Source organism: Heliangelus exortis, chromosome 3, assembly GCF_036169615.1.
Source record: "Heliangelus exortis chromosome 3, bHelExo1.hap1, whole genome shotgun sequence".
In the NCBI taxonomy this organism is placed as follows: domain Eukaryota; kingdom Metazoa; phylum Chordata; class Aves; order Apodiformes; family Trochilidae; genus Heliangelus; species Heliangelus exortis.
In genome coordinates, this window is record NC_092424.1 from 110,846,559 (window position 1) to 110,860,998 (window position 14,440).

General features: G+C 40.3%; 1 protein-coding gene across 1 annotated transcript in view; it reads right to left on the reverse strand.

Annotated features, from left to right (window-relative positions):
• Nucleotides 1-14,440, reverse strand: part of PKHD1 (PKHD1 ciliary IPT domain containing fibrocystin/polyductin) — a 265,495-nt gene that overhangs the window by 123,997 nt on the left and 127,058 nt on the right. Inside the window, exons 41-45 of the mRNA XM_071742174.1 lie at nucleotides 14,119-14,244; nucleotides 11,062-11,195; nucleotides 4,939-5,051; nucleotides 2,921-3,020; nucleotides 1,400-1,534 (exon numbers count right to left, since the gene is read on the reverse strand). Coding sequence (XP_071598275.1) covers nucleotides 1,400-1,534; nucleotides 2,921-3,020; nucleotides 4,939-5,051; nucleotides 11,062-11,195; nucleotides 14,119-14,244 — 608 coding nt within the window. The remainder of the gene's footprint in view (nucleotides 1-1,399; nucleotides 1,535-2,920; nucleotides 3,021-4,938; nucleotides 5,052-11,061; nucleotides 11,196-14,118; nucleotides 14,245-14,440) is intronic.

Genomic DNA, 14,440 nt, shown 5'->3' on the forward strand with positions numbered 1-14,440 from the left:
CTGAGAGAAATTTATTGGGATGAATTCTGGTCCATCATTGGGATGATGGAAGGTCAGACTGGTGAGGTCAGGCTATAACTTAGCTGGATGCTTTTAATAGACCTATTACAGAGGCTTCTTTCTGTGTTTTTCTAAAGAAAACTCATTTAAAACTATTTTTCTGCCCATGAGAGAGAAAATTAATTTCACAGGCAACAGAAGAAACAGAGGAAGCAAAAATCCCTCAAAATCATGAACAAGCAGCTCTGTCCAGTTGTAACTAAAATTCTGTTGTTATTTGTGTTATTAATCTGTTAACAACCTGGTAGCACCCAAAGGACTTTGTTGAGTTGCCTAGAGAAATAACAGGAGAAGATCATATTTAGTGCATAAATAAAAATGTTCTGTTTTGAAGGCATTTGTCATTCTCAAGGAAAAAAACAAAAAGTCTCTGTGTTCCACATAGCCCAGTGAGGCTAAGAGAGAGCAGAAGAAACCAAAGTGTTAACTAGGATAGAGAACAAATCTGTGGTTCCCTCTCCTTATTCTGAAATCAAATTGGCTGTTTATCACAGCAAAAGGTTTATAGGAATTTATGTTAGAACAGCTTGTTTAAACCAAAATTATGATTGCTCTCAAAAATTCATGTTCTGTGAAATTCCAAGGGTTTTCTGAGGCCATAGCAATCATTGAAACAAAAAACAAAAGACAAGTAAGGAAATAATTTAATGTTTATCTTACTAAAACCCTTCAGTTGAAAAGAAATGTGAGGGTTTTTTTTTTAAATTTTGAATGGTGCTTTATAAAGGGTATGCATTCTAATATGAATTGTTGGATAGCTCCAAATTCAAACAGAAAAGTCAGAGTCCTTGTTTCAAATACGATGTAAAAAAAATCTTCAAAACTTCCATTCTGAATAAAAAGAAGTTGAGAAAAAAAGCATAATTTTTCCTGCAGAATGTAATCTCTGGTTTCTCAAAAACTGATGTTTGTTCAATTCTACCATCAGCTGATCTGGACAGAGCTCCTGAAAAATTATGCAGAATCCAACTGATCAAATGCTATTTCTCTTCTGCTGCTGCCATCAAAAACAACAAAATATTTTGTTCCAGGAAGCTGGGAAAGTGGTCCTTATGCTCCAAATTCTCTGCTTAATCACCAAATAACTGTCCCTTACAGCTGCTGAAGGCATCATCTTTTCAAGGGGTGGAAGACAGAGGACTAAGCAAACATAACAGTACCCAAATCTCATCCTGATGCTGCATTTTTACCCAAGCTGCCAAGGAGCATGAACTGTGCTTCAGGTTGCTTTTTTATTTCTTGTATTATTATATTTTATATTCTTATATTCCTTCTTATGTCTATTTGAAGGGTTGCTGTGTAACTCATGAGACATGGAAATGATTGCTGCAGTGATTACCTTTTGCTCAAAGTGTCCAATTAAAATGCCATTAACTACAGAAGTGTTTCCCAGGCTTTCTATGATGTCAATGCCAAAATCTTTGCAAGCATAAATCCAGAAATGTTGGAGCTTGAGGTTGGTGCTCCTAAAAATCTATAAAAAACATAGTAAAGAAATAAAGATATTCTTCACAGTGTTAGCTTATAATTCTGCTTTCACTACAATACAATAGGAAGGGGAAGTGCAAAATCACATAAAAGTGTTCAGTATATGTTTGTTGAGAATCTCCCCTTAATGTCTAATTTCTGCTTACAATTAATAAAACAAAACTTTTTACATTCTGTTGACTTATGCTCAAACTAAAATAAGAAAAAAAGAACAGTATGAAATAAAATCAGGAGTGAGGATAAGTAATAAGGTAAAAGTGCTATAAATTTGGGGAGGTTTATTACTGGAAAGACTATTAAGGTAAAGAAATTAATGTCTGTAGCTGAAAGGTGCCTTGGAAATAACAAAGGCATTTGCTTATAGTCACCTAACACCAAGAAAATTGGTCATAGAGGGAGCCCATTGAAAGAAGCAGAAAGAAGCATGCCAGGTCTGTGACATAAAAAGGAATTAAACTCTAGGCAGAGAAAACCACAAAATCAAAACTGCAAAACATCCTTTAATTTTACTCATTTTCTAATAACTAAGGTGTTCCAGAAATAGAATATACCAGTCTGGAAAAAAAAAAAAAACAAACAAAAATAAAAAAAACCACACTGACAAACTTCACACCTTCAAGAGAAGAGGCACCTTCAAAACAAGAGGGACAGCATGGGTTGGAGCAGAAAACATTCCTTATAGAAAAATATTAAAAAATCTCTTTAGGTTATCAGATGAGGGGTTAGAGGACCACAGCCTCTGAGCAGGTTTATGGGAAATAAGTATCAAATAATAAAGGGTGGTTTGGGATTTTTAACCAGATAAAGCAATAGTGAGCTACAGTGGCAGAAAAGTGAAGCTGGACAAATTAAAATTAAAAAAAAAAAAAAAAAAAAAAAGAAAAAAAAAGAAAAAAAAATGTGCATTTTTGATAAGGGTGAAAGAACCTCCATGGACACAAGTAACTGTATGAAGGCAACAGATCCTCTGCCAACTGCTGTGATTACAAATTGCTCTCATCCACTGGGAGGATTTGGAGATGTCCCTGCCCATGCTGGAGAGTTGGAAATAGATAATTTTTTAGTTCCCTTCCGACCAAAACCATTCAATGATTCTGTGATTATATAGGCAAAGATATCCTGGATGATTTCAGAGGACACCAGGTATTGATGGAAGTAGCACTGATTCTGCACTGGAGCAGAAAGGAGAGCTCACAAAAATTATCTTTCTGGTTTTGTCACCAAAACAAGGGCCGAGGGAAATGGCCATAAAGGTACAAGAGATTTTAACATAGTTGTAGCCTATTCACAGCCTTAAAAGTTGAAAACAGTGTAGAGATGATTTACCTGTAAGGACCCTGAGCATCCCAGAAGATGATCAGGACAAACTTACCTGTGCTCCACCTCGGTTGCTCCAAGCTGTGAAGTTATTGAACTGAACAAGTCCATTTGGACTGTCTGGCAAATATTCTGGGTACACAAGCAACCCATACCTGTTCAGGAAAGAAAGCAAAGGAGACAGTTTCTTTAAAGTGCATATATTCATGAGCAGATTTTCTTATTCATCTTTTTGATATCTAAAATCTTAAATCTTTAACAGATCCCAGCATGAGACTTCTTCCAAAATGAAAAACTGGTGGATAGCACTATTCATTTCAGTCACCTTATCACACTGGAGAGCACACTTAAATCTTATTTTTTTGCAGAAAGTATTTTCAGAATGAGCCATGCCATGGATAACAACCAGGGTAAAGCACCACTGACAGGTGCTTGCCACAAAGCACCTTACAGCATTCATGAGCTTTTCAATCATCAGTCAGCTTCAGATGAGCCCAACATGACTGAGTGAATAAACCTTTCCCAGATATTGGATTCAGCCAACTTGGAGTACACTCCAAATACACATGTTGCCAAATGCAGCCCTTGATTTTACCTTCTCAGAGAATTAAAAAACAGAATAATATCCAGCTTTCCTAAAAATTCATGTGACTCCATCACAAGGGTGACTTTTAGCCCAACATCATTTTTTGCAGTCATTTGTAGTTTAGGGAAGCACAGGAAAAAGCTCAACTCATTCACTCTTCCTGGATGCTACAGGAACAACTCTTATATGTCATGTCTGACACACATAAATCTGCTTTTATTCCCTTGGACTGCAAAGGGCTTAGTCTGAATTTCAACCTTATTAATCAGAGGCCAAATTGGAATAGTTGAGTATTCATGCTGTTGTAGAATCACAGAATGGTTTGGGTTGGAAGGGACCTTAAAGCTCACCCAGTTCCAACCCCCTGCATGGGCAGGGACACCTCCCACAGTCCAGGGTGCTCCAAGCCCCATCCAACCTGGGCTGAGACACTGCCAGGGATGGGGCAGCCACAGCTTCCTTGGGCAACCTGGGCCATGTCTCACCACCCTCAAATTAAAGAATTTCTTTCCTCATGTCCAACCTCAATCTTCCCTCTCCAAGTTTTAACCCATTTCCCTTGTCCTCTCCCTACCCCCCGTGTCCAAAGCCCTCCCCCAGCTTTCTTGGAGCCCCTTCAGATATTGGGAGGTTGCTCTGAGCTCACCTGGGAGCCTCCTCTTCTCCAGGCTGAACAACCCCAAGCCCTCAGCCTGGCTTCCCAGGGAGGTGCTCAGCCCTCTGAGCATTTGAGTGGCTCTGCTCTGGACACCTTCCAGGAGCTCTGTGTCCTTCTGATGGGGAAGTCCTTCTGTTGGGGACTCCAGAATTGGACACACAACTCCAGGTGGGGTCTCAGCAGAGCAGAGCAGAGCAGAGCAGAGCAGAGCAGAGTAGAGGGGGACCCTTGACCAGCATACAAAGCATCTGAAGATAAGAAATGCCACTCCAGGTTGTGTAAACAGGTGGCCTACAGATGTTAAAGGAAGAGTGTAAGAAGTAAAGTAGTCTATCTGTTCTCCTGCATGCCACCCTCTCCTGCTCAAAACATCTGCTGAATTTAAAGAGGAGCTTTCAATGCAACACGGGAGCACACGCTTCAAAGCTTTGCTGCTAAATGGTTGATGAGGAAATGTGTTAAATGTGGCACCTTAAACTCCATCAGGATCATTTAAACAAGGGGGTAAATTGGAGGAGCTGGTTAACAGCACTGGGAAATGCTGCAAGGTAATAAATTGGGCTTGTGAACAAAGAAGAAAGGATCATGTAACTACTCAAGAAAACCATTCACATCAGGCCCTGAAAAACAGCCCCAACCACATCGCTGTCAGACACGGTTCTTCTCTGAGTCAGAGAACTCTGATTACAAGAGAGGAAGCCCTGAAAAGGTGCAAAATTGGCAGAAATAAAATGATCCTGAAAGGAAGGATAGAGCCCTTTTCTGCTCACCACAGGTAGGATTACCATGCACTGAAAGAAAATCTCTTTAACCAATGGTCCCCAAGTACCTTGTGCAGGAATGAGCTGTGTTCTCACTGAAGGACAGGATGGGTATTTTGGATGGTCCCTCAGGGGAGAGGTGAAAGAAATAGCCATACCCAGCAGCACATACTGTGTTACCCTGCAAAGAAATACATATGGCTGTGAAAAACAGATTACCACAGATTTCTGGAAATTAAAATCCATTTAAGAGAAAACCAAAATAACCCAGCTGCAGCCCATTCAGATTCTGATTTGGTTGGTACCTTGTTTCCATGCCCTCAATCTCATCCTGTTTTCACTTTGTTCTTGGGTTAGCATTAAAAAAACTTGTCCTCAAACCAGGTAACAAGGCTTGCCCAAGCAATAGAAACAAATGACAGAAAAATTATATCACCATAAATCTTAAAGGAGTAGGTAAGAAGAAAACTCTGGAAAAAATCTTGTATAAAATCCTTTCTAAGTAGGAAAGTAGTGTCATGAAAGAAAGGAAAATCACAGAATGCTCAGGTTGTTGCTATAATAAAATCACAGAATTGATTTGGTTGGAAAAAACCTTCATGAAGTCCAACTGCTAACCCAGCATTACCAAGTCCACCACTAAACCATGTCCCTCAGCACCATATCACTTGTTCACTTTTGGGTTTGCCTTGTAGGTAGCTGCCTTATATTTTCTTTGGAGGGTTTGTTCTGGTTTTCTGGATAGCAGCTTTTTCCATTCAGTTGACAACCATCTACCTGCTTTCTGAATGGCATGTACTTCCAGACAAATGACATGTTAAAGGCACTTTGACAGATTAGTACATATATAATGAATCCATCACACACAGAAAATGGAGAACCCCACTTTTTATTATATGATATAAGAACTTTGTCCTCCTCCAGGGCTGCCTGTGGAAACAGGAAGGATGCTGGCTTTATCCTTTCACACCTGACAGACAGGTGCTTGAGTTTAAAAATCTCAAGGGATGATGAGTCCACCTCTTCCCTGGGATGTTCTGATGCTTGACAACCCTTTTAGTGAAGAAATTTTTTCCTAATATCCAATCTAAACCTCCTCTGGTGCAACCTGAAGTGATTTCCTCTTCTTAAATAAATAGATTTCCTTCTCCATCTCTATCTTTCTCACATCTCCCAAAGAAAAAAGAGAGGAAAAAAACAAAAAATAAAGGAAAAAAAAGAAACTACATTGGTACTGGAATGTGAAACCCCTAGCAGTCAACAGAATGCAGAGAAATACATCTTTAGGGTGTGTGAGTGGCTGAGCAAGTGAATTTACTTAGACCTGGGGTAAATTACTTGCTTTGGATTCTTTTCTGACAGGGTAGCTGAATGACCACTGGAAAATGTGATGTAAGTTATTGTCAATCAGTATCTCTTAATGAAGAAATTATGGAGCTAGTTTCTTTGTTTTATTGCAAGTGGTGAAAAATAATTGAACATAAAGGCTGCCTGGGTTCACAATTAGAGTTTGAAACATTTGAGTCTGCAGCAAGTGGGTTAGGGGGGGGGAGATTCATGGTGATTTAGGAGCTTTTCTGCTCTAGGGCAAAAACCTGCTCTTACCTGCTTCATTTGGACAACAGCCAAACTTAGTTGGTTTTGGATGGTGTCCATCCAGTGATGTTTTCATGTGCACATCTGGGCATGAGCCCTCCCACCTACCTAAGATGCATAAAAATTTAATGCTGAAGTCCAGGCTGGTAAACTTAGGCTCCCTTTCCAGGAAAAAAATAAGGCATAGGCCCTTCCAGAGAAAAATTCCTCTGGCCTAATCTTAGATAAGATTAATTGCTCTCTGGAGGTATCTAATTCTCTAGGGTCTAAGATGAGCTTTCTTGCAGCTATAAGAAGAGCTTTTTCTCTAAGGTAAGGACTGAAACCCACCATTCCTTTTCATAGGTCACTGGACAGTGTTAAACCACTAATGACTTCTTGGTCCCTGATGTCCCCAATCAAAGCTGAGCCCGGTGACCTAGAGGTGAAAGCCTCCATACACCAATTACTTTCTTCTGACCCATCCAAGTGTGTTCCCTGCAGTCGTGATCTCTGACATCTGTCAAGCAACAAAGACACATCCATTCCCAAACCCCTGCTCTCTCTATCCCCTGATAAAAGTCCTGCTTTTTCCAAAAGTGCAACCACAGACCCTTCTCCTTTAACAAACACTTCTGCAGTCGGGTCACATCATTTCCAGGATCTTTTACTTGGCGACTCAAATCGTGCGTTCTACAGATGATTCATAAGGAAAAAACCTGCATATTTATTCAGGCAGCCAGTGGCTGGAGGGCAGAGGTTTAAGGCAAGCAGGGAATTTTGTGTGGAAATCAATTCTTTGTGGAAGTCAGTATATTACGGATGTCCGTGCAACCAAAATTCCAGAGAGAAATTACCTCCCCGAGCATGCCAGATACCTGGAGGGATGCATTGCAAGTCAGTTAAATAAAGTGGCTGAGGTTTTAAATGTCTCTTAACCCTGCAACACTGCTAATGTAAATATTTCTTTCTTTATTTATTTTTTTAGATAAGCAGTGCTCTAACTGTTGAGCTTCAAGATGGTATTAAAACTCTGAAGAGTCAGCCCAGCACCTCTCAGCCAATCTGAGAAGCACTCACCTTGCAGAAGGTTTAAAAAAGATCTCACTAGGGATGAAATAGTGAGAAGGATGCCAAACACATACAGCCTCACCTCTTTGGTATTGTGGGGAATGGCTGGGTTGGGTGATGTTGGGAAACAAGTTCATGTATCAATTATTTATCATTCATCAGTCAGTCCTCTGACATGGAAACACAAGCTGATCTCCACCCCTTCCATTCATTAAAGCTTTTTCTCACTCCTCAACACCATGGCAATAAAGGAAAGGGAGGATGCTTGCTGAATTTCTTAAGTCCAGTCTGTATGTTGTTATGCATAAGGTGGTTCTGGGATTTAGGGGCATTGAATGTTTATGAATAAGAAGTTACTATAAAAGGTCCAAGACCCACTGGACCAAAAAAAAAAAAAAAAACAAGAGAAAAGTTACAAACATTATTTTTTCTTTTTTCCTGCACACAAAAAGAACACCAGACACATAGGGCATGAATTTCAGTGACAAAGGTGCCAATATCAAAGAGATGTATCTTAAGTTCCTCATGCCAATAGCACTTAAAAGGCAAGAAACCAGCCTGCTAATGAAATTGTCTTATGACACCAAAAAGGGGCTCAATATTTAAAAAAAAATCAAACCAAAACCTAACCTTGTAATAATCATTTTGTACTCATACTGTATGAGTGTAAAATTTTATCTAACAACCTGCTTCACAAATGGACTTAAGTCAAATGGAAAGCAGTGGAAATTGGGTCTCTGAATGTCTTTGTAGGCTCAGGTTTGAGTGACTGCTGTGTCCCAATTTCAACACCTTTTAGGATACCACTGATTTGCAAGGAAATTTAAGCTCTTCAGTCACCAATGCAAATTTAGGTTCCCAAGTAAATTGAGTAGTTATGAAAATATTATTGCAGGACTTGCTGTTGAAACCTTAACCCATCATGGACAGAAGATATAACACAGCATGGACCTAGATTTCTCTGCCTGTCTTTGCTGTAGTTCTTGCCTTAAAAGTTTGCAGCCTGTAGGTTTAAAATCAGTAACTGAACGATGACAATCTGAAAGCAAAAATAAGCCACCAACAAACAAAAAAACCAACCTGACATTAAAATCTAGAGGGAGAAAATTTTCTCCCATGTCATGGCCTGGAAACCAGGCAGTGGGGAGGTGAGTCTTTCCCATTACACTCTTTAAACCTCCCAAATAAATTAAGGTTCTAAATACCTAAAACCAATATCCAGTTATTGAGCCATTTGATCAGAGAAAAGGTGCTGAAACTGTCCCATTATGATGTTGGTGCTGCACCAGCATCTCTTCATTTAATAAGTATTACTAAACTAAGAAAAAGTGCACAGGACACACAAGCTTTGCTTGGAAAAAGTATGAATTTTTTACTTGATATATATGTCTTTTTATGTCTTCTGCCACATATTCTATGGTATGTAGAACAGTAAATGCAGCTAATAATAATTTTAAGCTAGGCAGTTTGTATCCCTGACCGTGGCAGGGGGCTTGGAACTGGATAACCTTTAAGGTCCCTTCCAAGCCAAACCATTCTCTGAATTTCTTCATATTTTCCTTTTTGCTGCTTCAGTGCCTCAAATACCCCACTTGGAGAGACTGCCAACAGTGAGGTTTCTCAGAAAGCCTCTCAGGGCCATCTTCTATTCTAACACTTTGGAGAGCAAACTTAACCCTGATGTGTGGGTACACGGCCACAGCTTTGGGCCTTAATACAAAGACATGTGAACCCAGGAAACTTCACAAATGTGCCTCAAACCCACCCCACTCAGTTCACAAGTACCCGTAGAGATAATTGCAGCAAAACTTTTTCCAAAAGCTGAGCCCCTGGCGATCCGTTCAGACAGCTCCAGGGTAAGTCAGTGCACTATGGTACAAAAACTCTGTGTTTAGTGGAGCTGAAATTCATGTGATTCTGCCTGGTTGTTGTATTTTTTAACCACATTTGATGGTCTTAAAAATGATAAATATGCCCTTGAGGGAACTGAAGAAAAGTCCTCTCCTTCCTGAGCACTGTTGTCTCCATACTAGCGTACGAAATATGTTGGTCTCTTTTTCAGCTTCAAATTTAAGTACAATTCTTTACTCTTGGAACAGAAGCCCAGGGGGTGATTAAGTCTTTACATACACTTAACAATTGGTTTGGTTTCTGTGGGTTAGCAATAGAATAGGTCAGGATTATTTTATTTTTTTTTCTTGAAAATGTGCATTTGTCACAAGTGAAGCTGTGCTAGGAAAGGTTATTTTCAGTGAAATCCCAGACTTAAAATAGCTGGGAAGGAAAAATGGTTTCAAATGGCTGAAAATATTTTTTTTTTCCATGAAACACATAAAAGTGGCCCTTTAATCTGAAATGTGACTTGAATAAGGGACAACATGAACTAAGGAAAGCATTAGAGAATTAGTGAATTAAAAGACCTTCACTGAGCATAACTGTTTTTATATGAGAGTTGTTAATCTGTTTTTAGAGTTCAATGTTTTACCATCATTTAGAATAGAGAGGCTTGGTTTCTTTTAAAATCAATGTCATTTTCATAGGGCAGGGAATGCATTCTCCTTCTCAGCCTTGGACTGAACATAAGTTGCCATTTTAAGTCCAGAGAGAGATGCATTTGATATTGCCAAAGTTTAGTGTGTTTATCATCAGTCCATTAAAACTGAGGTTTCTTTTTTCAATAATAACAGAAGAAGGGAAACATTCTAAAGAAGTTGAGCCTAACATTTTTATTTTTTTTAATGAGGAAATCTGTGAGTATTAGAAAATAAACCAACTTTTTAAATTATGCCAGCATGAAGAATCTCACTGCAATATTTTATTCTGCTCAAGAACAGTAAAATTTGCCCATGAACTCCACTCATTTTGTAACATGTGCTTGTTTCAATGTCCCATCACAAATACTGTTTCTGACAGCTCAGCCAAGGAGCAAATGTTGTGCAACGGAATCATAAAATCACAGAATGTCAGGGGCTGGAAGGGACCTCCAGAGCTCACCCAGTCCAATCCCCCAGCCCCAGCAGGATCCCCCAGGGCAGGACACACAGAACACATCCAGGGGGGTTGGAAAGGCTCCAGAGAAGGAGACTCCACAACCTCTCTGGGCAGCCTGGGCCAGGGCTCCCTCACCCTCACACTCCACAAGTTTCTCCTCAGCTTGAGCTGGAACTTCCTCTGTTCCAGCTCCAACCCATTATTCCTTGTCCTGTTCCTGGGCACCCCCAAAAAGAGATTGGCCCCTTCCTCCTGACACCCACCCCTCAGATATTTAGAGACATTGATCAGATCCCCTCTCAGCCTTCTTTTCTCACGGCTGAACAGCCCCAGCTCTCAGTCTCCCTTCCCAGCAGAGATGCTCAAGTCCCTTCATCATCCTCACAGCTCTCCATTGGACTCTTTCCAGTGGATCCCTATCTCTCTGGAACTGGGAAGCCCAAAACTGGAAACACTATTCCATGTCTATGATCTCCCAGATTAATGAAGCTCAGTACCATTCTGATAGCTTTGATTAGAAAGGAAATGTTATGTTATACACCTGAATTTCTTACCTTGATATGGTTGGCAGGAGCCCTGATGTAGATCCCTGCTGGTGACAGCATCTCAATGTTGGATAAACCATCTGTTCCAGAAAGGCCAATCACTATGTTGTTACTGACTCTGTTCCCCATTTCCAGTCCCTCTCCTTAAAATAAAAGGATGGATAAACAGACAAACAAATAAGTTAAAATAAAAAAAAATTACAAAAGAAGAAGGAGAAAAAAAAACCAACAGAAGTGTATATGTAGCTTTGAACTCTCTATTATACAAATCACAGAACTTGCCAACTGGGTGAATCTGTTTGAAAACCAGTTAGAAACCTGTGTTTAGCACATGGCAGAAGATGGTTATGAGATGGTCAAAGTCTGCCATGATGGCTCAACCCAGTGGTGCATAGCATGGAAAGGGGAAAGCTGGGTGCTTCAGAAATGTCAGAAAGCCCCAAGCAAGATCTGATCAACACTGAAAATATGATTTAAAAAAAAAACAACAAACCACAGTTTCTGCCACAGAGCTTACACTCTAGTGAGATAAAAACAGGCAGGGAAAGGAATATTAAAATGCATGTTACACAAAGAGGCACTAGAGACCTTGGTTCTGCAGTTCAATATGCACAAAACCCAGAACCAGGTGTCAGGTGTTATATTTGAGCATAACACCATACTGAAACTCAAGTTTATGGAGAAAAATGAATAAAGGGAATATTATAAAGCACTTTTACAACTGGGGAAAAAAAAAAAGAGATTCAGCATGGGGAACTGGCTCACCTGTGCACACAGACATGCTCCTGGCAATACTAGAATTCAAAGTTCTATCTGCCTCCTGTCTCTCCATCCATTGCCCTGCTTACATGTAAAAAAAATTTCTAAGTAGGCTTAAAAACATTTGATGCAACTGTGCACAAAAGTGGAGGGGTTGCTACCCTAAGCAGTGAAGCAGGAGAAGAAAAAGGAAAAATCAATCTAAAAATTGATCCCACAATTCAGAGTCCAAATAAAGGCACATCCGTATACATCCCCCCACTCTGCTATTTATTTAAATCTATTTAGTTTTGTTTATTGAACATAAATTATGCTCTTTGGTTATATCTGTTCAAGTTGTGTCCCAAATACGGATCCCCAGTCACTACTACTTCAAATGTAAACCAGTTCACAGGAAAACTGGTGTCCTCTGCTTTGGGGCTTGGCAGTAATGTTTAGTCTTTCTCTTAGTCTTTTGAACTTTTCTCCATTTTTGGAACAAGATCCATTTAGGAAATATTTCCATTCCAGGCTGTATTTACTCTTGTGCCACTGCCAGACAATGAACAGGATTCTAGAGTTGTCCTTTGATAGCCACATAGGTTTTCAGGGTGGCATAAAAGGTATTGGGTTATCAATTAATTTTAAGCCCAGAGCAAATTTTTATGACTGTCTTGCAAACTCCCTGAAAATAGGGGTTTTATATGAAATCACTGAGGGAGTTCAATTCTTGAGCTACAAATAGCCAGCCACAGTAAATACTCCTTCACAGACAGCAAAATGATCTATAAATTCATCCATCAACCCCTCTGGAGATGCTGACAGTGAAGCCATTAAAGACATCTTGGGCATAAGGTGCATTTGGGTTGAGATTTCGGTGGAACTGTTCAGCTCAGCCCTGAGTCCTTCATCTCAGCTCATAGAATCACAGAATCATAGAACTGGCTGGGTTGGAAGGGACCTCAGAGATCATCAAGTCCAACCCTTGATCCACTCCCCCCGTGGTTCCCAGCCCATGGCACTGAGTGCCACATCCAGGCTCTTTTGAAATATCTCCAGGGATGGAGAATCCACCACTTCCCTGGGCAGCCCATTCCAATGTCTGATCACCCTCTCCAGAAAGAAATTCTTTCTAATGTTCAACCTAAACCTCCCCTGGCACAAATTAAGACTGTGCCCTCTTGTCTTGCTGAGAGTTGCCTGGGAAAAGAGCCCAACACCCCCTGGCTCCAACCTCCTTTCAGGGAGTTGGAGAGAGTGATGTGGTCTCCCCTGAGCCTCCTCTTCTCCAGCCTCAACACCCCCAGCTCCCTCAGCCTCTCCTCATAGGATCTGTGCTCGAGTCCCTTCACCAGCCCAGTTGCCTCCTTTGGACCCGCTCGAGATACATGTCCTGGCCTGAGTAAGCCAAGGCATCCCAGTAGAGAGATCTTGTTTTTCTTCTCCCCAACCACCAGGACTCTGCATCACCTTGGGCAAGACATTGCATCTCTCTGAGCATCTCTTTGTCTGCAATATGTGTGCAACTACTCTCCTTGGATAGATCTCCTCTGTTTAAATCATAATCTATCACTTCTCATTGTGTTTCTATGCAGGACCCAGCACAGGGACTTGCTGTGTGTCTGGAACAGCAGGATCAGGACTGAAGGCTTCCCGCCACCCCCGCCCCTGGTCTCTGTTTATCTTAAAATTTGTCATTTTTATTCCATCTGTGATGGAAAACAAAAATCGAGCTTCATCTTTAGGTATTCAGGCGACATGAGATCCCAGCAGAAGATGCTGCAAGCCAATCTCCTGATGGTTAGTTAGGAGAAATATTTTGTTGTTTAACATTTCTGTTGCTCCAAGCTCCAATTTATTTAAGTGCTAAATCCATTGCTTAACTTTTAGCATATGCTTTCACTCCATTATCTTCTATGTCAAATGACTAAAGTTAAAGGTATTTATGCTCTAAAATGCCTTGTTGAACTGGAGCCTTAAATATTGCATCATGGTGCTCTTCCAGAGACAGATAAATGAGTTAACTAAAGAAAAAAAAATCTCCTCCGTCTTGTAAACTAAAAAAAAAAAAATAAAAAGTGATCCATATCAAGTGAAGACTGACCTGAAAAAACAGACTGGTCAAAAGAAAATATCTGCTATGAGTGGTGTGTGGAACAACAGGAGCCTTATTCCAGATTTACTGACATCAGAAAATGCAGAAGATGTGATTAGAATTCTCAAGGTGCAGTTGAGGACCTGCCATTCTTTCCCCAAAGGCATTTTCATGCAAATAATAATCAGTACCTGCTGTTACAAGTAAGATAGATCTCTTCCTGCCTCACTTACCCACTAGAAGCCCATGGCCTGAAATGTTGTAGAAAATATTATTGTCCACACTAAGATTTGAGATCCCTCTTAGACGGAGCCCTTGGCCAAAGGAGTCCAGAATACAACAGCCACGTATGTAAGAGTCTGGAAAGAAAGTAGTGCTGTGAGCCAAAAAAACAAACCAAACCAAACCAAAACAACAACAACAACAACAAACACTGAATCTTGAAGGTTGGAAGGGTTTTATTTTAGCTCCCCAGCCTTTGATGTTGTGCAATAAGCATTTTGAAGATAGGGTAAGATCCCAAGAATGAATCTGGGCAATTGAAGTGAGACTGAA